General features: G+C 40.9%; 1 protein-coding gene across 2 annotated transcripts in view; it reads left to right on the top strand.

Moving 5' to 3' along the window:
- Positions 1–25,004, top strand: part of AP3B1 (adaptor related protein complex 3 subunit beta 1) — a 312,676-nt gene that overhangs the window by 37,848 nt on the left and 249,824 nt on the right. For both annotated transcript variants that reach the window (XM_030566153.1, XM_030566152.1), the window contains exons 3-5: positions 2,465–2,539; positions 14,225–14,320; positions 20,319–20,479. In XM_030566153.1, coding sequence (XP_030422013.1) covers positions 2,465–2,539; positions 14,225–14,320; positions 20,319–20,479 — 332 coding nt within the window. The remainder of the gene's footprint in view (positions 1–2,464; positions 2,540–14,224; positions 14,321–20,318; positions 20,480–25,004) is intronic.

Genomic DNA, 25,004 nt, shown 5'->3' with positions numbered 1-25,004 from the left:
CAAGCTGGGTGGCTAGAGAGAGGTGGCTGTTGGCTGGGCATCCAGCTCTGAAGGCAGTGCCCAACCAGCAGCAGCGCAGAAATAAGGGTGGCAGTGCCATACCATACCATCTTACTTCTGCACTGCTACCTTCAGAGCTAGGCGGCTACTGACTGAAGGCCCAGCTCTGCAGGCAGCAGTGCAGAAATAAGGATGGCAATATCATACCATGCCATCCTTACTTCTGCGCTGCTGCTGAGGGCGGCTCTGTCTAGAGCTAGGCTTCCAGCCAGCAGCCTCTGCTCTCTGGCCACCCAGTTCTGAAGGCAGTGCTGCTGCTTGCAGAAGTAAGGGTAATAATATCACAACCTCCCTCCCTCCCGCCCCCTTTCAGTAACCTTGCAAAACTCCCCCCTAACTCCTTTTTGAGTCAGGACCCCTACAATTACAACACCATGAGATTTCAAATTTAAATAGCTGAAATCCATGAACTTTATGATTTTTAAAATACTATGACTGTGAAATTGGCCAAAATGGACCATGAATTTGGTAGAGCCCTAGCTACATTTTAAATGTCTCTAATATTATCCTTTCCTCTCCAACTTGTTCTTTTTCCCGTGACCCCTTTGTGATATGCTGCATATTTGAGACAGCTCTTGTCCTCCTCCTTTTATAGTCTGACACCCCCCGCAGCCCCTCCCACCTGTTTAAGGCATTCTAGTTATCTTACAAAGCATGTAGGTCTAAGTTTCACCAGCATTTCAACAATGTGTAATGTTTGATCAGATAAGAATATTAAAATGGCCCTATTGGGTCAGACCAATGGTCCATCTAGCCCAGTATCCTGTCTTGTAATGGTGACCGGTGCCACATGATTCACAGGAATGAACAGAAGAGGACAATTATCAAGTGGTCTGTCCTGTTGTCTAGTCCCAGCATCTGGCAGTCAGAGGCTTGGGGACTTCCCAAGTATTGGGTGCATCCCTATCTTGGCTAAAAGTCATTGGTGGATCTATCCTCCATGAATTTATCTTAATTCTTTTTTTTAATCCAATTATATTTTTAGCCTTCACAACATTCTCTAGAAATGAGTTCCACAGGTTGACTGTACACTGTGTGAAGAAGTATTTCCTTATGTTTGTTTTAAACCTGCTTCCTATTAAATTCATTGAGTGACCTGTAGTTCCTGTGTTATGTGAAGGGAAAAATAACACTTCCCCCCCCCCAACACCATTCATGATTTATAGACCCTTTGATTTTCTTTGTCTATAGTCCGAGTGAGGAGAGTGTGTATATGATAGTTGTTGCCTGTCATCTGCCAATATTTCACTGTATAACTTTGGATTTCCTGTCTCCAGAATCTGACATTTTTGAGTGTCCATTTGATATTTTGTCCACCTTTAGTCAACCTGAAGTGTCAGGGTGATGGGATCCTGGTTTAATTGTCTCTTGTCCCTGGCTGAAGGTATTTAACCTTGGTCCATTTCCCTATCTACCTTGCATCTGAACTTAAAAACAGAGCTCAAATGTTTTTAACTTTAACATTATTTTTACTTGACTATGAATTACTGAGAGATTAGTACCTATCTATCACAATGTTAAAAAAGATTCTCCTGGAGTTTGCTGATCCAGTAGAGATGGGAATTTTACAACTTATTTACATGTGAAAATATTTAACTTCATAAATAGCTCCTTTAAAAAAAGAGTAACAGAAGTGAGGGATGAAACTAAACTGTACTTGAGTGTCACAATTAATCTGTAATTACAGTATCAAGTGAGAAGGCAAACTAAAATATAGGAAGTAAATTTGAATCATTGTTAATTCTTTACTGGAAAGATATTTGAGTTTCATGAGATGTTCGCACTCCCACTTCACACATGGGCTGTGGTGCTGTGCGTCAAAACCTATATGCTCTTACCCAATAAAATAACACAACCATTTGTCTGATATTAATGTACTTCACTACTCATAAGTCATACTCTTTTCCTTTGTTCAGTTTCCTTCTGTGCAAACCCTTTCTTGAAGATTTTTTCATTTAGGTGCATTGTGCTAGACAATCTTATTTATTCTTGTGTAAACTCTGAATGTGACATCTACTTCACAGTATTTTTACTCTTTTGTGCACAAAAATCTAACTTTTATGGGAAATCTTTTCAAAACTTGTTCATAATATACTCTGATTTATATTGATTGATTGATTGATTTGATTGGAAATAGATCTTGAAATTGCCAGCCTGAAAAAGCTGTCAATGCCTAAGTGAACTAAAAAAATGGCAACTTTTGAATTTCCAAATCCAGTTTCTGTATTTTTTAACACAGGGCAAGGGGCTGAAATTCCAACTCTTCTCCAGATTATGGTCTTCCCTTTACTGGCGCAAAGCAACTGGCTGGCAGTCAAATAAAGGAGACTTATTAAGACAGGTTGGAAAAATTGGGCCAAAATATATTTTTTTACTTATTAACAATATTGTACTTCTCTTTCAGATGATTGCTAAGGGGAAGAATGCATCCGAGTTGTTTCCTGCTGTTGTGAAGAATGTGGCCAGTAAAAATATTGAGGTACTCTTAAAAAGAACACACAAAAATGTACTATTATGGAAGATATTTTTGTTATAAATGTACCACTTTAGTTTAAATCATAAAATACCTTTAAATTGTATTTTACTGGAATTCACCAAGTCTTAATCTTAGTGAGAGCCTTGTAGAAATAGTGTAATCTGATATTTGAGATAAGGAAATGTACAGTATTGAGTCTAGTTTTTTTGTAGTGGTTTGGTGGAGAACTGAATTTTTGTAACGGTGAAAATAGTCCTTAAGAGAGCAAATTGAAGAAGTTTTGTAGTTTGTTGTATATGTTCCTTAGAGTGCATCGTAAATGACATAACTAGCCTTTGGTAACAGTCTCTGCAAAAAGGCCCAGGATAGAGTGAACATAGACTGATCTACTTTATCACACAAAAAGTGGTTGGTGTAGAGCAGGGGTGAGACATTGGAAAGAAGCTTGTCCTCTACCGGTGATGTACTATATGTTCTGTAAATAGAGAGCTTCAGAGTGCAGGGTTATCAAAATAATATCTTCAATAACCTTCACGTTTACTTCACAAAAACTATTTTTAACATCATTAAATAAGTCTCTCTGAAATAGCTGACCAATCCAAATTTGGTATTGAAATGCATCATGATAGTAACAATTTTTGGTCTTCAAACAGTTTTTGTTTTTGTTGTTAATTATTAAAAAGCTAGAATCAATCGTTCTTCTTTGAGCATCAATGCAGACTCCCATACTGGGGCATGTATGTTTATACATATACGCCTGGCCGGGAATCCCTTTGAAAGGTCTAATTTTTTGTTGTGGGGCCGCATAGGTGTCCCCTTGAGGCAACAGATGTTCTAGTCATGGTTCCTCCTAGGTAACCCTCCCTTCCTTTTAATATCTGAAAAATAAATAAGAACTTCCACTAGTCGACCAGCTCTTATCTGCTGTTTCTTTATCTCTTCTAGCTACAGCTTATACAATTGTACATAGATAAAAATTGTAAAATTTATTTCAGGAGAGCTCTATTTATATTTAAAAATTCTGATGCCAAGGGCTGGTGTCCTTCTTAGGCAAAAAAGACTCAGTTTAAAGAGTGCCTGTCTTGCATCATCCAAGTTTTAATCTCTGGTCCTCATAATGATACGTGGGTGAAGGTCAGTTAACCTTTTTGTACCATATCTATTTTAAATGTACTTGTTGGCCTGCAGTGATCCAAAGTCTCAGGTCAGTATTGTGAGTTGGACGCATTTCCAGGTTCCTTTCAAGTACCAGCCTCAGAATGTATACGTTTGGTGCTGAGAAGGTCTGTATGGTCTAGGTGTAAAAGGAGCTCTAACTTTGTTCTGCACTATTACTTCCTGGGATTAAAAGACTGAGAAGAAAAAGAGAAGACAACACAATAATTTCCTTGGATGAATTTTTAAAAGCAGTGACTCTAGTAAGGAACCAGTGCCAAACCTTGGTGCCAGAGCAAGTACTTTTTGCTCCAGGACTCTTCAGTGTAGAGGGGAAAATCCATGTTACTGGTGCCAAAGATTAAGCTCCTTGCTCTGGTGCTTGTTGTGGTTACTGAGACCAACACTTCAGTGTTACCACTGATCTTGTATTGTGTTCTGTGCCCAATATTGATTAAATTGAAAGGCAGAAATTAGTACACTCTTTCCTATCCATGGGTACCTTGTTCAATTCAGCAAGGAAGAAATCTCTTGCCAATCACCCCAACATCTGTGTTGGGGCATAGGATTCCTCTGGAGCCAAATATTTAGATCCAGGGAGCTGTATAGTCAGCCTTGGTGTCATTTGAGATGGAGTTGTCTGTTTTTCCAGGCTTCACTGGTTCCACGATCTATGCTGAGTACTGTGTAGCCACCCTCTCTCTGGATTTTCAGTTATTTGTCCTAGGTCTCTTCCTGGGGATAACTAGTTCCACCTAATGCTTATGGAAACTCTGAGTATCATGGCTATTTTGCGCATTTCAGCTTTAGATTTTTGCCATACAGGAGACAAGTGGAGCTGAATTACTTGCTATAGTTTCTCAGCAGTGTATGATTCTGACACCTGTAAAGTCTGTGATCTAGATCATCCACTTCTCCTACGGATAAATCTGAGTCCATGATTGAGGAGGAAAATTTCCCTATGGAAAAGGAGGCATATCAACATAGGTGGATCTAAATAGTTTCTCATCTTTGCCAAAGGATGTCATGATTTACACCAGAGATGAGTTTTCTGGAAAACTTCCAAATCCTTTCAAAATCACTTCTCCAAAATTGGATGCATGCAACCTTGATCTCTCTGTTGTCGAGAGGAAGTTTCTGAGGCTGTTTGACTTCTTTAAGCTACATCTGAGCTGGGTGGCAGTGGCTAGTAATGAAGGCCTCCTGGACTCTGCCAAGGATTCATGGATTATACCTGTGACATTTGCAGGCCAGGTGCCACATGCCCTGGGGAGTTGGTGGCTGCTGCAATTGTGTAGTATGGGGAGCAGGATGTGCAGGGAACCTGCTGAAACTGCCAGTTGCCGCAGTGACTGGCTTGGGGACTGAATGGCTGTACCCCATGAGTACTGGGCAACCCCAGCTCCTGCCTTCTTCCTTCCCCCTCCCCCAGCGTTGACTCCTGTGAGTAGTGACATGTCACTGCCAGGAGAGGAGCCCCAGGCACAGAGCCCTATCTCCTTCACCAGCCAGCCAGAATCCCCTCTTGCCCCAGTCCAGGAACAGGTCGCTCCAATCCCCTTTTGGCCCTGGGAAGACTAGTTAAGGAGCACATGTTGCAGGGAGGAGGGTAGTAGCAACTCCCTGCTGCTGGAGGATCTGTGTCAAGGTAACTAGGATCTGCTCTTTCCTGGGTCCAAGCATCTCTGTCCCATCTCAGATGGGAAGGATAATTTGGGGATCTGCAAGTTTTGGGCACCCCATATCCCCAGCAGGTACCATTTCTCCTCCCCTGCTTCCACCCCATGGTATCCCCTCTATGGGGACATGTCCAAAACTGCAGGACTTAAAGGGGCTTCAGTGTGGATTCTATCAAGGGGATATTTCCATTACATGCATCTGAGGAAGTGGGTATTCACCCACGAAAGCTCATGCTCCAAAACGTCTGTTAGTCTATAAGGTGCCACAGGATTCTTTGCTGATTCTATCAAGTGTAACTATATAAGTCACTAACAGTAAATTGTTTTTTGTTTTTAAAAAGTTTTGTTTATAATGGAGATTAGAGATAATAGTTTAATAAACAATACATTTATTTTCTGTTTCTTTTTCCTGTCCTCCCATCCCCAATATTAATCCTGATATTTACCGAGAAAACTGGGAAGTTTCTTTCTTTTTGTGTACTGATTTTTTTAACCCATTTTTAAAATTTTTGAAATAAACATTGATAAATTCCTGGGAAGTTAAAAATATAAAATGGAAACAAAGGGCTTCATTCATAATACAACCATTTGCAAAGTAACTTATTAACCAAAATTCATTAGTTGACTCCCCATACCATTATCATCCCCACCTCTTCTCTTTTTTTGAGATATTCCTCCGTTCTTCCTCTGTAGTGGCATGAATTGGAAGCTCCTCTCATAAGTGGATTCTAGATATAAATTCACTCTGTGTCACAAAAATATACCCTTCTCAGGGATCCATCTCACATGGAACTACTAGGGGGTGAAGTCTTTTACGGCTTGAGGCAGTAAATGTTTTGTCAGCAAAACAAGGCAAGAGGATTCCGTTCCTGTTGATTTTCTTTTCCAAAAATAAGTGGGACACACTCTCACACCTCAATCTGGGACAGTTCCTCAGATTTGTCACCTAAAAATAATGGCTCAGGTTTGGGACTCTCCCTCACATCTTCAGCCATGAAGACTGATGCAAAGAATTCATTTAGTTTCTCTGCAATGGCCTTATTATCCTGGAGGGCTCCTTTAGCATCTCAGTCGTCCAGTGTCCCCACTGGTTGTTTAGCAGTCTTCCTGTTTCTGATACACTTTAAAAATTTTTTTGCTATTACTTTTTGAGTCTTCGGCTAGCTGTTCTTTAAATTATTTTTTGGCTTTCCTGATTATATTTTTATACTTCATTTGCCAGAGTTTATGCTCCTTTCTATTTTCCTCACTATGTCTTAACTTATACTTTTTAAAGGATACCTTTTTGCCTCTCACTGCTTCTTTTACTTTGTTTAGCCATGGCACTTATTGGTTTTCTTACTGCGTTCTTTAATTTGGGGTATACATTTAAGTTGAGCCCCTATTATGGTATATTTAAAAAGTTTCCATGCAGCTTGCAGGGATTTCACTTTTGGTGCTGTACCTTTTAATTTCCGTTTAACTTCCTCATTTTTGTGTAGTTCCCCTTTCTGAACTTAAATGCTACAGTGTTGGGCTGCTGTGGTGTTTTCCCTGCCACAGGGATGCTAAATTTAATTGCATTATGGTCACTATTACCAAATGGTCCCTCTATATTCACCTCTTGGACCAGATCCTGTGCTCCACTTAGAACTAAATCAAGATATGGCTCTCCTTTTGTGGGTTCCAGGACTAGCTGCTCCAAGAAGCAGTCATTTAAGGTGTCCAACTATCTTTGCATCCCATCCTGAGGTGACATGTACCCAGTCAATATGGGGATAGTTGAAATCCCTTATTGAGTTTTACAGTCCTTATTCAATTTAAGTTTTCTCAAATACCCTTTCTTAGTGCGTTTGGTACTGTTTGTTGACTTTGAGAAAGGTAAGGATCTGTATTACAAGTACTTAAAGTAGCAAGATTATATGTAATTAGAGTTCTGTTAAGCTAATTAAAAAAATCTAATAATTACACTAATGCCAAAGAGAAGTCATTATTTCAAACTGTTACTCCTCTCTTTCACATGTTTTCCCCCACTCCATTTGTCTGTTTCCTTATTGGGACACTGATGCTTCCCTGTGTGTGTGTGTGTGTCACATCACAGGTACCGTTGATGCATTTGTAGTGTTCAGGTCGGTAAGATACATGAAAAAGAATGAAAAATTCTGTGTGTATTTTAAAATCATTAATGTGGTAAGTACTTTCTTCTTTTCCTGACTGGACTCACTGCAGTGAAAAACACACAAGATATTGAGTCAATAAAATAATCACAAATTAGGTTTCTTGCTGTTAATATGGTAGCTGACTTCTGGATGCAAACTGATGAACCAGAACAGAGATTTTGAATCTTGTGTATATAATCTTTATTAGTAATATTACTAGTAAAATCGGACTAATGTGAGCAAAACACTTAAGTATTGTCCACATAATATAGATTTAAAAAAATCAGAGGCATAAATAAACTATTAGGACTCTTTCCTGTACCTGAAAGGAACTTCTGTGGATAGTGGGAATTAAGCTTAATTTGTAATCTTTCTAGTGTTTTATCTGCCAAAGAGTAAAAGGAAAAAAGCATAGAAGGACAAATCAGAACAGGGAAAAGTCCCATACAGTACAAAAAAGGATTACTCAGTCATCGGTGTGAAGGATCTCTTATTAAATAGGTATATGGAATACTCCCTCCCTGCCTCTTTCTTATGTGGGATTATTTTCTGTCTTCTGGTTAAGCTGCTTTTGAATTGAGGAGCAATAATGAGTGTTTATTGCATGAGGGGACTTTGAACCTTGTTTGAAACTTCTGCACTGCGGTCTCTGAGATTGTAGTCTCGCCTCATGAAATTAACAGTGTGGTTGTGAAAAGGAGAGCGACAGCCACTCCCATTTTGTCCAGTGGAAGGATAAATTTGGAAGCAGTGCTGTAACATTATCAGACATCAGTGTAATAATGAATGCTACAGGTTTGACTGCTGGCTAGATTTTTACATCTTTAGGGAGCAGTGTTTTCACGTGGCTAGGAGTTGAAGTATAAAGGGAAATGACAGTGGTTGTCATGAAGGAGGGTGACTTTTCAACACTACACTCCCCCATCTACTGTCAACTTGACTAGGCATGTCTCTTACTTTCCCTGCCCCCTCCAGATGAAGAGTATTTGATGGCTGTGATACAAGTTGCAGCTGTGCTGTTGTGGTCACTCAGCGCACGTGAAGGGGAATTCTCTTCCAGCAGCAGGCAGGGCTGCCAGTTCAAAACAACTGAGAGCAGATGTATGATTAGAGGCAAATTCAAAACTGTCAATCTCAGCTGGTGGTGGTGAAGAAAAGTTGTCTGTGTAAGCCAGGAATTGTGGTGAAAAACTGAGCTATTTTTACCTGTTTGCCTGCAGCCAGTATATTATTTACCAAATAAATCAGCTTTGCTGACCTAATTATAGAACGATTTAGGCAAGATATTTACTTGCATGCCAAAATCTTAAATATGTGAATAGTCCCATTAACCTGGCTCTCTGTGTGTAAAAAAAGTGTGAACTGCGTTTAGATTTTAAAATCTAATTAAATATTTAGAGTGTTTTACCTTGTCTTCCAGATCATCAAAGCACAATGTGGTTACATATATCAAAAACATAAAATCTAAGAGATGAACTATACAACTATATATTCAGGTTGAGTGATTTGGCTAGTGTTAAAACTTTCTATGTGTATTTTTCTCAACCAGTGTGGTGAGAATGCTTTGTAAATCTGGCATCAAACTGAGACCCAGCTGTCTAGTGGGAAGTGTTACTGATAAGAATGGCTATGAAGTTGATAATTTTGAGTTCTGTTAACTCTTTACACTCCTTATTACACACACAGTCCAGGGATGGTTTTAAAACTAAGATTTTTATAAAACTATATAAAAAAGTTAAATGCATCTTGCATAAGCCCCATAACAACTCGGTCTCACTGAGCACAACCACCACCAACCTCCTGGACTGACACTTTTCTTCCCTACTGTGTTCCCTTTTTCCTCTTCAGCAGTGCTATAACCCTTAAAGGCATAGGTAGATTAACCCCTGCCATTTCTTTGTGTTCATAGAATCATAGAATATCAGGGTTGGAAAGGACCTCAAGAGGTCATCTAGTCCAACCCCCTGCTCAAGGCAGGACCAAATCCCCAGAAAGATTTTTTACCCCAGTTCCCTAAATGATCCCCTCAAGGACTGAACTCTCAACCCTGGATTTCACAGGCCAATGCTCAAACCACTGAGCTATCCGTCCCCCTCGGTGTTCTGTACTTCCCCCTCATAAATGTAATGTTGTTCTGACCATTTCTATTAAAAAAAAAATATATATATATATATAATGTTCAGTCCGTCAGTTTGATGTATTAATAATAGCCTGTGAGTTCCACATAGTCAAAGTTGTTGTCTAACACTGATTTTGTGGCAAGTGTAGTTCTAGTATCCAACAGAATAGCCATTTCTGATCATTTAATTTCCCAAAGATGCTCATAATTATGAAATACATGTTTCCCTGTATGACCAAAGATTTAATAATGTAACTGTCATTTGGCATGGCAAAATACCTACTCAATCAGTGGTTCTCAAACTTTTGTATTGGTGACCCCTTTCACACAGCAGACCTGTAAGTGTGACCACCCCCTCCCGCCCCATAAATGGAAAACACTTTAAAAATATTTAACACTATTATAAATGCTGGAGGCAAATCGGGATTTAGGGGTGGAGGCTGACAGCTTGCGACCCCCCCCATGTAATAACCTTGCAACCCCCTGAGGGGTCACAACCCTCAGTTTGAGATCTCCTGTACTAAATGAACATAACAAATTATCCAGAACTATAAAACACTTGATGTAGATCAACCTCCATACTTGAATTCAATATCACTTATATCAGTTTTGGATAGAATACAGGATAAGGTACAAGAGTAAGTACTGAGTATGACATGAGACAAATGTAAGAATAACTTTGTGGTGCATTCACCAGTTCAGTAGCTGGATTTAGACACTGATAAGTCTAATGCCCCTGACTATTCATACATGATTGTCTGTGGGACTCTTCTGTCTAGCTGGATAACCTTGCATGTCAGTGGGTTATTCTGGTGATCTCTCCTGTTGTGCAGTACTGGTTTCAGGAGCCATGATCTTGGTTTGATAGCAGTGGCTGGTGTGAATGTCACATCAGTCTGAGTTGTTCCCAGTTCACGTCCTCTGTATTTCCCAGTTGTGGATCAAATGATGCAGCATCTGGATTCAGAGTCTCTGTGCCATGTCCCTTCGTGTAATGAGGTTCGTCTTCACTCTCACTATCAGTATCACTGGAGTCTGAATTCCTGGCCTCATTTTGATTTCCTATTTTGATTTGTTATGCTAGTTTGTCTTGTTCTCATGTATTCTGCTACGGTGGTTTGGAGGGCAGTGGTATATCCAAAGGCAAGAAGTCACAGGGAACTAGAAGATTGCACCGAAGAACTCCAGTCACCTCCTTTTCCATCTTCTGCTTTTCTTTCATGGATAGTACTATTCTCCTTTCCTTTGAAGTACTACATGAATTCTGACTTCCCAATAGGATCTTAATTTTCATAGTCCCTTTCTCTCTGAAAGAGTCCAGATGGTTACTCTGTCATGTGGCAAGAAGGCAGCATTGTGCACTCTGATGATATTGATTCTTTCCATGGGTGGCTGATTTTTTGAGAACATAAGCTTCTTTCATCTGCCGATTCCATTCTCAGTGTAATCTTTATGGTTCCCAGGTGGAGATTCAGAGTTTATAGGTAGGCCACATGCAATATCAACGGGCAAATGTGTTGATCCTTAATATAATGAATAGAAGGGTGAGACCCCTGGTGCCTCAATCTCTAAGTACAGTTCTAGGCATAAATTACCTTTCTGAGGGAGGCCTTTCAGTTTACTTTTGTTCTTCTGGCAAGGTTGTAAACATAGCCAGCAGAATTTGGTTTAGAACTTGTTACTTGCCCATTGCCCTGATTGTGTGAGATGGCACAGTTTTACAGTAGTGCTGTAACCTTCTGAATAGATTTTCAAACTCTGCCCTTTGCTCATGATGAATCCTTTTGAGGAAACAAAATTGTCAAACTAAGTACGTTAATTGAAGATCTTGTCTGCCACAGTCTTTTCTGACTTGGTAGTAGGGAGGGTAGAACAAACATATTTACATGATCCAGTATGACTAAGATGTATTCATATCCTCCTTCTGTCTATGTGCACAAAATCTATTGACTGTGTTATCATAATGTTCAGTTAAATGGAGCTCTGGTAGGCTGGTGAGGTTTGTTCTGCTTGACACATGTGCAGACGCTAGTTGCGTAATGTTCAGTGTCCTCCTTCATCTCTGGCCAATAAAACCAATACCTCTTGCACAACTGATTACTCATTTTGCTGCTAAGAGTTCCATCTCTTTCTGTAGTCCTTTTGCCATTTGTATTTTTCAGGTAATACCAGTTGATTTCATAACTTGGTTTTCTAATAAATTTTTCCATTTGTTTCCAAATGCAACCAGTACCATTCCTACATCAGGGAGAGGACCTTACCACATCTTCTCGTGTTCCCTTGGTTATTTGGTTTCCTTTGGTTATTTGGTCTTAATGAAGAAATTTAGCAACTGCTAAATCATCCTTCTGAGTTGCCAAAATGTCTTCTCATGGAATAGACTTTATGGGTGATATAACACCCATGGCACAGTCTTCTACTGCCAAAGAATTGGCCGTAACAGCTGCTAACCAAAATACCTTGCCATTTCTTTGTATATACAAGGACAGCCTAAACATCATCTTTATTTGCATCTTCTGAACATTTTGGCAAATATTTTTTTCCCATATCAGGAGGCATTCTGCATAGAGCATCTGCCTCCACATTAGATTTCTGTGGATGATAGCCAACTTTGAAGTTAGTCAGCTAATTCTGCAATCTACCAGTGTGCTGTGATATTCAGCCTAGTAAAGGTGAATATGTAAGTTAACTGGTTACTGTCTCTGCAAACTATGAAGGATTATGCATAGTACAGGTAGTCATGGTTTGTTACGGCCCATTTCAAGACCAGAAATTCCAGTTTTCCTGAGGTGAAGGTAATTTTTCTCAGCTGCAGTTAGTATTCTTGACCCATAACTTGTGTCATTTAGTTTATCCTCCTGACGTTGGTTTAAGATTCCCTTATTGGAAACATCTAAATGTACTGCTACCACAAATCTCCCAATTACGAGCACAGGGGTGCTCAAACACCTGAAGTGGAGCACCCACAGGGGGACACATCTCAAAGAACCTCAGTTACTGCACAATAATAACCCTCTCTTTTGGTTGTCTTCTATCTTTATATTAACTGAACTCTCAAAATTATTTTTGACTCTGTTGGTATCTATGTGAAATAGGTTAGGTCAAACTTTTAGCATATTGATCTTGTTTTATTCCATAAAGCAACAACCAAATTTTGTTCATCTGTAAGCATTTCATACAGCGGAAAAATATATATGTACCTGTACTGGTCATGTAACCATAAATGTTTTAGTTGGTTTTATAAAATGTTTTCTTATTCTATACATGTCCTTTCTGTCTAAACATGCTCCTAAATTTTTGATCCATACTTCACCCTCTAATCTGAGGTAAAAGCATTAGAGCATGTTTATTTCTCTTAAGAGAATTGAAGTGCACTTTATTGTTACAAAAGTGTCTTGTAAATTTCATTTTTACAAGTACATGCTGCCTTGTTACATGTGTCATGGCATTAGATGTCAAAAGATCCAAAAACTGACCTAACTGGCAGTATAGAACAAAAATAATCAGCGGCTTAGTCAATAACTCATGGAGTTTGCTGTACTTGTATGGATAAACTAATTAAACAGATCTGTCTGTGTTCCTCAAGCCTACTGTGCCCTGTTATTAGTTTTACAGAAAAGAGTGTTGTAACATTGAATGAAGGTAAATGATGAAAGAATAGTGTAGACACGAAGCACTCAAAACTCGCATTTCTAGTCACAGAGTGGTTTCAAAGAAAGGAGGCTTTTCTCTGCACACCTGCAGGCATTCATTGCATAGGCCTCTTGTGGTCAATGTTGATTGCTGCTTGTCTGTAGCAGAACAACAAATAACTTAGTGTTTTGTACCTTCTGTGATTTAATATTATGCTTTTTGCCAGAACTGGCACAATTCCTTTTTCCGATAGTGACAGTAATTATAGCACAGCTGTAGTAAAGGGTCTTTCAGAGTTTTTATTATAAACCCCTATAGTCATTTTATAACTCGAACATAAAAAAATGTATTTTGTGCTTACATGACATACAGAGGCTTTGCCTTGGGGTATGTTATAATGTAACTTCTTTAAACTGAAAGTGGGACAATTGTCGTTCTGAATTAAATTGAGTACTAAGGACATTATTAATTCTAAGGCAGTGTTCCCCTAACTTTTTATGGTGTCTTTCCTTACCACTAATAGGATCTGTTTGCCCCCCATCCTTTCCTCTGCAGATACTCATGCTTTCTTGTGAACTGTTGGAAATGTGCGACATCCACATTGATTGCGTAATTTTCCCTCCCTTGGTATTCACCCCTTCTTGTCAACTGTTGAGAATAGGCCACTTCCACCTTAATTGAATTGGTTCGTTAGCACTGACCCCCCACTTGGTAAGGCAATTCCCTTCTTTTCATGTGCTATAATATATATTCTGCTAAATGTATTTTTCACTCCATGCATCTGATGAAGTGGGTTTTAGCCCACAAAAGCTTATGCCCAAATAAATGTGTTAGGTGCTACAGGGACTCCTCGTTGTTCGGCTGATACAGATTAACACGGCTACCACTCTGAAATGTAGTTTAGATTTCTACGTGGTCTTGTAGAACTCTTAAATTCTTTGATGCTATATTCTGGTTTTTTTAGATAAAAAAACTAGTGTATGTTTATCTGATGCGCTATGCAGAGGAACAGCAGGACCTGGCATTGTTGTCCATCAGCACTTTTCAGCGAGCTCTAAAGGTGAGTAAATATAGTTAATTGCCATGTATGTAAAGAGCTGATGTGCTGTCGAAAATATAGGGTATTTTCAATTGTTCTCCAGTTATAGAAAACACTGTGTGCTGCACTTTATAAATATCTATGTTTAGATTGATTCCATGTGACTTCCACCAGACTTTTTTGTGCATTTTTTAAAAGGTGTTAAATACAGTAACTAGCAACTAAATTGCAAGGTGAAAAGTAGCAAAAACAAGATTTAAATTTTTTTAAAGAAGTGGATAGAAACATGAAGAAAATACTTGACTTAAAAATGTAAACTTTTTTCAAACCCACATACCTAAAATACATATCCTTGCCTGCTCCTCCTATCTTCCAGCAATATCACAGGATCTGTACTGACACCTGATACCCTGAAAAATGAGGAGAGCCAGAGTCTCCCTTAAGTAAACTTCTGCTAACTGATTTTACGTGAAAGATGTTCAGATTGCTTTGAGGGGTAGCAGCATAAAACCCTAAAATAGATTAAATGAAGTAAATCCCCTAAAGAAAATTCTGGGCTGTCCACCTACATTAGTTCTAGTAGTAAGAGCCAGTGGGACTAGTATTGTTATAGTTGCTCAACTCTAATTCAGAACCATGGGTGGGGGGAAATGGGAAAATGGGATCAGATCAGATCACCAAAACTAAGAACCACCTCTGAAATGTGGTGGCAAAGATTTGTGTGGTGGCATTCATGTTAAAGAGAATTACTTTTCTTCCTTCACCCAAGTCTGTTTTGGGGGCCTGATGATTTTTTTGCCCATTCACTGACAGATTTGACATTTTGCTTACCTGTGCAGCTGCCCAAGAAGAGCAGCATATGGCTCCTTATGGATCCAGTCTATATTGTTGTTAGTTAGAAGGTTTATTACAGGCAAAGTGTCATTCATCAGGGCTAAACATTGGGAAAGCAATGTACCCAAAGCAGGAGTGATGGAACAAACTAATATTGGTGCTCTCAAATGCAAATAGTCTCTGCTACTGCTGGACAATCAAGCTAGCCTCCCTCCCCTGGTACACCCCTCCCCCGCCCCCCCAAGCAAAACAAAACCAACCTCAAAAAACTGTTCTAAAACTTCAAGTACACTCTTATCAAATCCCATTGATCGGGGACTCAGGCAACTGATCAACAAACATTGAGGATGGATTTTAAACAGCAGGTTGCAACCTTAATGCTGGGAGGGGTATTATGTTCCCTCTATTTAACTGGCATTTAGCTGGGTCCAGTTCAGTGTTCAGAATTCCCACCATGCAGCAAATTAGTCAGGACTCCTTGGACTCAGCTCACTCATGAATCCCTCCACCTCCCACTGTGTGCTGCCATGCAGAGGTAGAGGTCACTAAGGAAGAATTTCAGGTCTCTTCTTTTTCCCTTAGGCAAAAGGACTTCCAGCGAAATCCCAGGTCTTTTACCTCTGGTCACTTTTTAAACTTACCCACACAGTACAGTGGCCACTGAGGATGCCACATTTAGTATATTTGCACCCCCCCCACCCTGCCCTGTAGCTTTTTCCTGCCTTATCCATTCCGTAAAGTCACAGAGCCAAATGTTGGGCCCTGCATCCAACAGATGGATTAAGTTGTCCCTAAAAAAAAAAATATTGGGCCTAGTGAATCGGCTGTCTTTCTGTGTGATTACTGAACTACTAACTTCCAAAATTACCAAAATTTTTGGGGGGCACTGTTGACGTGGGCTGGCTCAATGGCTCCCTGCCAAATTTGCCTTCTGAGCATCTCTGAGCAAACCATAAAGTGTGTGGTCATAACTGCCTAATCAACTCCACATCCCTCTGGATCTGAATATTTAAATTCAATTTGTTACAAGCCCAGAAGTAATTTTCTCTAATGTGGCCTGATTTTTTCAATGGTTAATAATTGCATTGGCTTCTAATTAGTACTGATTTAATAAGGGGTAGATGTGAGGGAGAGGTTCTAGTACCAGAATCGGATGCAACAGAATTAAATTTGAGAAGTTTAGTGTCTCGTGGGGAACCCTATTGTGTATAGCAAAGACACTCACGCTGAGGACACAGCAAAGCCTTAGCCAGTTTTGTTAACATAATCTGTAAAGACAAGCAAATGTGAAACCACCCAAACAAATAGCAGTAATATAATATGAAGATTATTTTTTGGTGTCATTCCTTGCATATGCTCTTATACTCTCACCTTTCCTTGGGGATCTGGTGGTAAGAGACAAAGGACCAGCCCTGTCCCTTGCATGCCAAATGAGTCTGATGGTCCAGACCCCAGTGGCCAAAGGTCATTGAAGGATGATGACAGTGAAGAACTTAAGGGTCACTGATGAAAACTTGCCCTCTCCTGTTAGAGAGCTTATTTCTTTACTCTGATCCTTTCCTGGTTCTTTTTGCATGAACAGAGAGCAACGATATCTGAAGTCCGAAGGTGCAAACAATTTGATGTTTATTGGGGTGAACTTTTAGCATGCTTAAATTTGTTTCTTTTCCTTATTTTTCGAATCCCAACTTACTTCTTGTTTGCCCCTAATTTTATATAGTAATATTTTCAGCTATCCCTTAACCAATTATTCTACTAAAATTTACTTAACCAATTCTAATGTATTGTAACATGATTAGCTAACCAATTATATTCCACCACCTTAATTAGTTTACACCTAGCAAAATTAATTATACAGCAGATAGAAACAATCACAGAACCAGACAGAGACCATGCAAATAAACATACAAAACAATACAGAAATAAGGATTTTACAACTACATTTATACAGACATAAGGGGATTTTTAGCTGTGTTTATTTATAAGTGAGTTCTTGCCAGACAGGATGAGATCAAGCTAAGTTTTCTTTTACATTTTCTAGGTTCTTCCCTTTTTTTGGAGGTGATAGATTGAATCACCTTTCTAAAAGTTCCAGATTGCCTTACTTTAACATGACTAGTTTGGAATGTGAGGACGTGACCATACATTTCTCAGTTTATGGCTGCTAAAGAACCAGGCCTTAGACTGTTACAACAAGAGAAGGCCACTACACAGACAGTGATTTTTGATTCTTTTTTTAAACCTTTTATAACTAGCTAAGTAATAAAAATACACCTAAAGTCTTGAAGTATAGGCCTTTGCAGACAGGCCTGAATATCTCTATCCTAACATCTCCTACCTGGTGGCCTGACCTATTAGAGGACCTTGGGGACTGTCATGAAGAATAATTCAGATGCCCAGCCTCCCGTGTCCATATCTAACCTAATATTTGGCGCCTATATCCTATAGTTTAACATATGAGTGCCTCTTAGCTCATTATCATATATGTCGGCTATTGCAAAAGCTAATTTTTGGTTAAACATCTATCAATGACTTTCTTGAAAGCCTAGTATCAATTAGTGTTCCTGCGGTTATGTACCAAATCTTCTCTCAAGAAAGCTATTACCAGTTCCCCAAAATCTAAGTTAACTGTCAGGCAGTTTTATCTATGATAAGGGTCATAGACCTATGCTTCACTTATGCTAACCTGCTTAAGCCAATGTCTCAGAGAATACAAGTCTTTAGATTCCTTACATTACTGCTAAGTAAAATAAAATGCTAAGCTGGCTCTATGGGCTACACCAAAGTGAGTAATCATGGCATTTGATGGCTGCAGCTCAGGCATCACTGAGTGCAGAAGGGGCATGATCTGATCCCATAAAATGCCTCTTTCGCCATACCATTGAAGGCATATGGCTTCAGCCTTAGAAAATTAGCTGCTGATCCAGCAGCCTTCTTTTTGGTCTAATGCATGTTAGTGTGCCCACAGATCCAGATATTGACTCTTTTTTCTCAATGTCTCCTGCAACCGCAAATGGCAGACAGGGTTAGTGTTGTCCCCTAGCCTGTCCTAGCAACCCAATATTACGATGAACATAGGCCCTGTAACGTTCTGATTTCCAGTGCCCAATTGCCTGGACCTGCTGAAAGTCAAACCTGGAACTGCGGACAACACTAACCCAATCCTAAAGGAACATGTACCAAAATTTTTAGGATTGAAACCTATGACAGCTTTCTCATGACTGCTGTGAATTTATACCGGGTGGGGCAGCTGCCATTCCTAGGGAAGAATATAGGGCCTAGCTCCAAAATTGTTTGACTGCCTTCACAAGACATAATTGTTAATCCATGAATTCTCTTAATTCAGCCATAATCCCTTTTCCTGCTTATTCACTTTTTGAATACCTGTATTTTAAAGACACTGATCCTTTCTTAAATTGTACATTCAGTGCACACCTTGAGCAGTTCTTGGCTGCCTCTGGCACCAGCTTGCTAATTCTGAAAGCCAGAAAAGGCACAACAAATGCTGTTTTGCATAAAGCTGCCTGCACACCCCCAGAACTGCATTATTCTGAAATATGTGATCAGTAAACCCAGTGCAGTTATAGGGTGCCTGTCTCCCCTACATCTATTGTGTTTGTGTCTGAACCAACCCTCCAAGAGCTTCCTTAATAAGAACCTCATACAGGGGTCAGCAAGTCCAATTAGCCTGCAACATAAAAGCCAAGCATGTGAGGTGCCCTGGGATTGTAGATGAAGCAAATCCAGGGTGTACCAGAGAGATATTGCATATCTTATCATTTGATACTCAAGGATGGGCTGAACATGCTGAAATCTTTTCTTAACTCTAAATTTGGAAAAGTCCACTAAACTAGCCTCTTAAACCCTGAAAGATCTGGAGGCAATGGAGTTTTTTGCATCAGACTGTACCTGAAGCTTTGTTCCCAGTGTCCAATTGGATCACCCAGATACCCTGTTAAGTTGAGTGAGCAATGGTTCCCACACTTCTCAGTCGTTCATTTGTTCCTGGCAGCTTCAGGTGGAGCAGCAGCAGCCTCCATTCCCCCATGGTGCCTCCAGCATGGTTCCCAGAGTTTGTCACTGGCAGGGGGGCCCATGTGGGCAGGAGTAAGGAGAAACAGGACATAGTCCCACTGCAGCAGCCTGACTCCTGTGCAGCTCCCAAGGAGGATGGGGTCCTGATACTTGAGTGCCTCCCAGAGAGGTGGGAATGGTGGGGTCCCAGTATATAAATGCCTCTTCCACTCCACTACTACTTGCTTTTCCTGTGCTGTCTGTCATTCCCATCCTCTCCTGGTATTGTCTGTGTGTAGTAGCATCTGGTATGCCTTGACAGGTGATGCTTGCTGGAGCAGTAACTAGTGGAACAAGAGACTTTTGAAATTCCAAGGTGAATTTAAATATGTGAGAGGGGGCAATGGCCATCTGGCTAGCCTGTTCCCCTATCGTCAGCCGGTGGGAAGGCAGCAGATCTGGGGCAACAGCAGCAACCCCCTCCTGTTATGCATATGCTTTTATGTCCATCTCTTCCCACTCTGCACCAGGGTACTACGTACATCCGCTGTAGTCTGTTCAAGATTCATCCCCGCTGATTGTAGGAGAAGGGCATTTCATTGTTTAAAAAAAAAAATTGAATGATTAAAAAGGATTTATTGCTGAAAAGGCGAAGATGTTAGAAAAGGCATCTCTTTCTGTTGCAGCATTCATGTTTAATTTATTTTTTCTATTTGACAATTTTGACGTATAGGGAAGCTGTATGTAATATTAAGATTGATCTGGGTTGTACAACTTTAAAAATGCCTGAATTTGTGAAAGACTTTAAAATTATAAATAGAAAAAATTATTATATTTTGTAACAATTCTCTCTCCTTCATCTTCCTTTGCCTTCATTTTTTCTATTTTCATTAGCATACATAAAATTTGTTAATGTGATATTGTGTCTAGCAGCTCCTCATAATATATGCAGTATTCTTCAGATTGTTGAAACTTTCTTTTGCCAAGTTTCACATAAATTTGCATGATAGCAATGTGAACTTGAAATTAAAGCCAGACTAATAACAGTAAAAGAAAAATATGGCATTCATGTGGCTTAATATGTCCTCAGTCATTGCATTATTCACTACATGTTTAATAATGATAAATTTTTGCAGTATTACTTATATTGTTTTGTTTCCATTCTTTTTAGGATCCTAATCAGTTAATCCGTGCAAGTGCTTTGAGAGTTTTATCTAGTATTCGTGTGCCAATTATTGTTCCTATTATGATGCTTGCTATTAAAGAAGCTTCTGCTGATTTATCTCCTTATGTTAGAAAAAATGCAGCCCATGCGATCCAAAAACTGTATAGGTAAGTAGTCTTTTACCATAAATGTAGAAAAGCTATCCTAGGGAAATTCTGCACCACTATGGTGCAACATAAAAATGCCCCCCCACCCCCTTGCAGATTTTCTTTGCTTCCTTGCAAAAAATGGTTTCTGTGGGGAAGCAAAGAGAAGCTGGGGGTATGAGGCTCAGGGGTGTGTGGATACACAGGAGTTGAGCAGACAAGGGAAGTGGCTCCCTATACAAGTATCCCTCCACCACGCCCCCTCTGCATCAGGAGCCCCCTGGAAATTATTCAAAGCAGTGTCTGTTGATAGCTCGTGCTTCCGACCAAGGGTATAAGGGGTGGTGCAGGTCCTTTTTACTGCTGCGTGGTCTGAGTTGAAATTGTGTCCGCCTTCAGTGTGTAACCTGCAAAGTAAACTCGGTCTAAATAGTTTTGATATCTAGTTTTGTAGTTTTAGTTCTCCTAAGGTTATTGTGGGTGTAGGATAAATTCCCTTGTATCTCTTCTCCTCCTCCCCCCCCCCCCAAATTCCAGGGACAATCCTTCCTGGGACTGTGCCCAAAGTCCCAAGATTCAGAAGTGTCCTGCCCTCGCTTCTTCTCAGCAGTGATGAGCATCAACAGTGCCTGTGCTGTCTGGGAGAAGCTATCAGCAAGGTGCAATAATTAGAGAGGTACAAGAGCTCTGTCTTAGGAAGTTTCTGATGGAGGAGGCTATGAGGCCTTGCTCTCACCCGGGCTCTGGAGACCGCCTTGTACATTAGCCTCAATTGACTAGCAGCACCCCTGCAAGCACGAGCCTTGGAGTAAAGTCTTTACCATCAAAGTGGAGAGGAGACTCCTACAACAGGGGTTCTCAAACTGGAGATCGGGACCCCTCAGGGGGTTGCAAATTTATTACATGAGGGGTTGCAAGCTGTCAACCTCCACCCGAAATCCCGCTTTACCTCCAGCATTTATAATGATGTTAAATATATAAAAAAGTGTTTTTAATTTATAAGGGGGCGGGTCACACTCAGAGGCTTGCTTTGTGAAAGAGGTCACCAGTTTAAAAAAAAAAAAAGTTTGAGAGCCACTGTCCTACAGGGCTCCCCATGAGAGTAAGGGGCACTCTCATGGTGCGAGGGCAGATCCCTGCAGAGGAATGTCCATAAGAAATATGTTTCCTTCCTGAGCCAGTCCAGGCTGGGTGAGACGACAAAGGTGGAACCCATGGAATCAGCTCTGCTGAAGGCTCCCAGATCAGAAGGCAAAATATGAAAAAAGAGGGATCCTCCTGGTTCTGGTGTGACAGTGGGATCAAAGCGAAAAGGCGGATGCTTGGCAGTCCCATCATTCATACTGCCTCATTTATCCAAAGAGCAACCAGTGAAGATAGACGAGCCAGGTCCTTCAGATGTCCCAGCTGGAACTCCCTGGACTCGGGGCAGCATGGAGACCTTCGTAATCCCTAGAGGATATATTTCTCCCTTACCTGCAGTCTCCATTTCTCTTGCGCCTTGCCCTCCTGAGTTATGTCCTTACCCCAGAGTAGGAATCAATACGGATGTCTTGAGAGCAGTTATGTTCCCTGGGCAGGAGCACTCCAGTACAGACTGTGCTACTGATACCAATGAAATCTTCACCTGAATCAGAGGAGTTCGAGGCACCATTATCTCTGAGAAAGCACAGAAATCCTGACAGTCGTCAGAGAGGCTATACCTACCAGTGCTCCAGATATGAACTCGTTGGGGACCACTGAGTCCAATGGACCCCTCCTTTTGACTTCACTGGGGCCCTTGGAACTCCTGCAGGAGACACCTGGACCACTCCTAGGAGTCGTACCGCTCCTCCCCCTCTCACCAGCCAGCTTCGTTGGTGTATGAGGAGGAAGTATCAGAACCGGTTCCAATGGTACCGATAATAATACTGATTGGAGACTTCCTCATCATCCCCAGATGATGCTGCCATTGCCAAATGACCACTGGCAATACCAGGAGCTGTTGCAAAGGGTTGCTAATGATCTACAGATCCCACTGGAAGAGGTCCAGGTCCCTCAGTACCAGATCTTGAATGTTTTCCAACCACAAGGACTGACCAGAGTAGCCTTTTCAGTCATGAGGCCATATTAGATTCGGTCAGAGTTGTTTGGCACACACTTGCATCTTGTGACCTTGCACCTTAAAGGGCCATAAAATACTACTTTGTTCCTGCCAAGGGAGCTGACTTTGTTTTCCCATATTGCTCCTAACTCGCTGTTGGTACAGGCAGTGATGGAAAGAACTAGGTTTCACTACCAAAAACTTACCCCTGACGAGAAGGGCTCAAAGAGACTGGATCTCCTAGGTAGGAAGGTCGTCTCCTCTGCAGGTCTGCAGTTTTATATAGCTAATTACCAGGCTTTATTAGCAAAATACGATTTCAACGCCTATGTCAGACATGCAGACTTCAACTACTATGGAAGACCGAGCCCATTTCCAATCTTTTCTGGACAAAAGAAAATAGTGACAAAGGTGGCACTCTAATCTGTGGGAGATGCCACAAATACTGCATCCAGAAGTTTGGCCACAGGCCTGGGCATGCAAAGGGACTCGTGGTTCCAGTCATTGGGCTTTCCTAGAGAGGTCCAAGACAGTATCCCAAAACTCGCTTTCAACTAGTCCAACCTTTTTAATAAAAAGATGGATGAGTCCCTTCACTTGCTAAAGGACTCAAGGTTCACTCTGTGCTTCTTTGGGATTTATATTGCAGTACCCAGGAGGAGACACCAGAGAGAGCCTTTTAGGCCATGACTGCCCTCTGCACATGCTTCATGTTACCAACATGCACCTGAGCCTCTATGCAAATGGCAGAGGATCCAGACATCCCGTTTTTATGCTCCTACTTCCACAGTGTCTGCTTATTCCCAACTGCAGGCCAAAGGCCATTTTTGACATGCAGGTTAAGACTGCTTACCACCACTGATGGAACCTACACCTCCCCTAGTCAAGTTAAGAGGTCATCTTATCCTTTTCACCCACACCTAGGACAAGATCACCACAGAGTTGGGTGCTGGAGATTATCCATCTAGGATACTCCACAGTTCCTTTCTTTCCCATCTCCCCGGTCCTTCTCCAGGGACCACTCTCTCATCAAATGATTTTTCAGCAAGAGTTGGAATCCCTCTTAAATTGAGGAGCAGTAGAATATGTCCTGCCTCACTGCCATGGAATAGGGCACTACTCTCCATATTCCCTAATCCCCAAAAAAGACAGCAGATGGAGACCTGTCCTTGATCTTTGACAACTCAACATGTTTATTTGAAAGCTGAAGTCCAGGATGATTATGCTGGCACTGATAATCCCTTCCCTTCAGGAGGGTGTGTGGTTTGTGGCTCTTGACATGAAGGATGCATATTTCCACATTAATATTCACCTATCTCACAAGAAATTCATATGCTTTATGGTCACCCAAGATCACTACCAGTTTTGTCTCCTCCCTTTGGGCTTGCTGTGGCACTCAAGGTATTCCCGAAAGTGCTCACTGTAGTAGCAGCCCAGATGTGATGTCAGGGCTACATGGTGTTTCCATACCTAGATGACTAGCTCCTGGTGGGCCAATCTCATCAGGAAGTCATGTCATCCACAGAATTTATTGGATAGTTTCTTGCTACCATAGGGTTAACATAAATGAAGAAAAGCTCATTTGATCACCTACAAGGCTATAAAACTATTATAGGAGCACAGCTGAAATCTCCCCCCTCCCAAAAAAAAAGCCCTTCTCCTCACAGGCAGGTTCCTCATAAAGAGCAATTTGATCTCTCACCTGACATGCACACTGCAAGCTATGGAACAAAACTGCCTTTCTTTGTTAGGTCACATGGCTGCATGCACCTATGTGACACTATTTGCCAGACTCCACATGCCCTGTCTATAAGCTTGGTTTCATTTAACTTATCAACCAAGTGAGATCATATTGACTCTCATGTCACTGTTCCTATCAGAACTCTCATCTCCCTCAGTTGGTGGTCCTAGCCACACAAGATCATGGTAGGGATTCCCTTCAGCCCTAACACACTGCAGGCCACCATCCTGACAGATAACCCCCTTAGAAGGTGAGGTGCTCACATGGATCACAATACTATTCAGGGTACCTGGACCACAAGAAAGGACAAACTACATACAAACTTACTGGAGCTAAGAGCAGTCCACTTCGTGTGCAAGGCCTTCCTTCCCCTCATACGCGCATTCCGTGTACAGATAATGTCAGACAATATCACCATAGTGGTCTGTATAAACAAATGGAGGAGCAAAATCTCATTTCCTCTGCTTGGAAGCTGTCAGGGTTTTTGGAACTGGTGTTTTGGAAACCACATTACGATACAGGCTGCCTACCTTCTGGGCGTTCACAACTCCTTGGTAGACAAGCTAAGCAGAAGTTTCTCCACAGACATGAATGGGAGATATATGACAGTTCTAACCAACATATTTGTACAGTGGTGTACTCCCATATGGGATGACTTTACATCTCAGACAAACAGGAAGCTCTGCATGTATTACTCCTCCAGGAGAACTATAGGCCATGAT

Source organism: Gopherus evgoodei, chromosome 6, assembly GCF_007399415.2.
Source record: "Gopherus evgoodei ecotype Sinaloan lineage chromosome 6, rGopEvg1_v1.p, whole genome shotgun sequence".
Lineage (NCBI taxonomy): Eukaryota > Metazoa > Chordata > Testudines > Testudinidae > Gopherus > Gopherus evgoodei.
The sequence above is the reverse complement of the archived record's forward strand: the minus strand, read 5'-3'. Positions and strand labels throughout refer to the sequence as shown.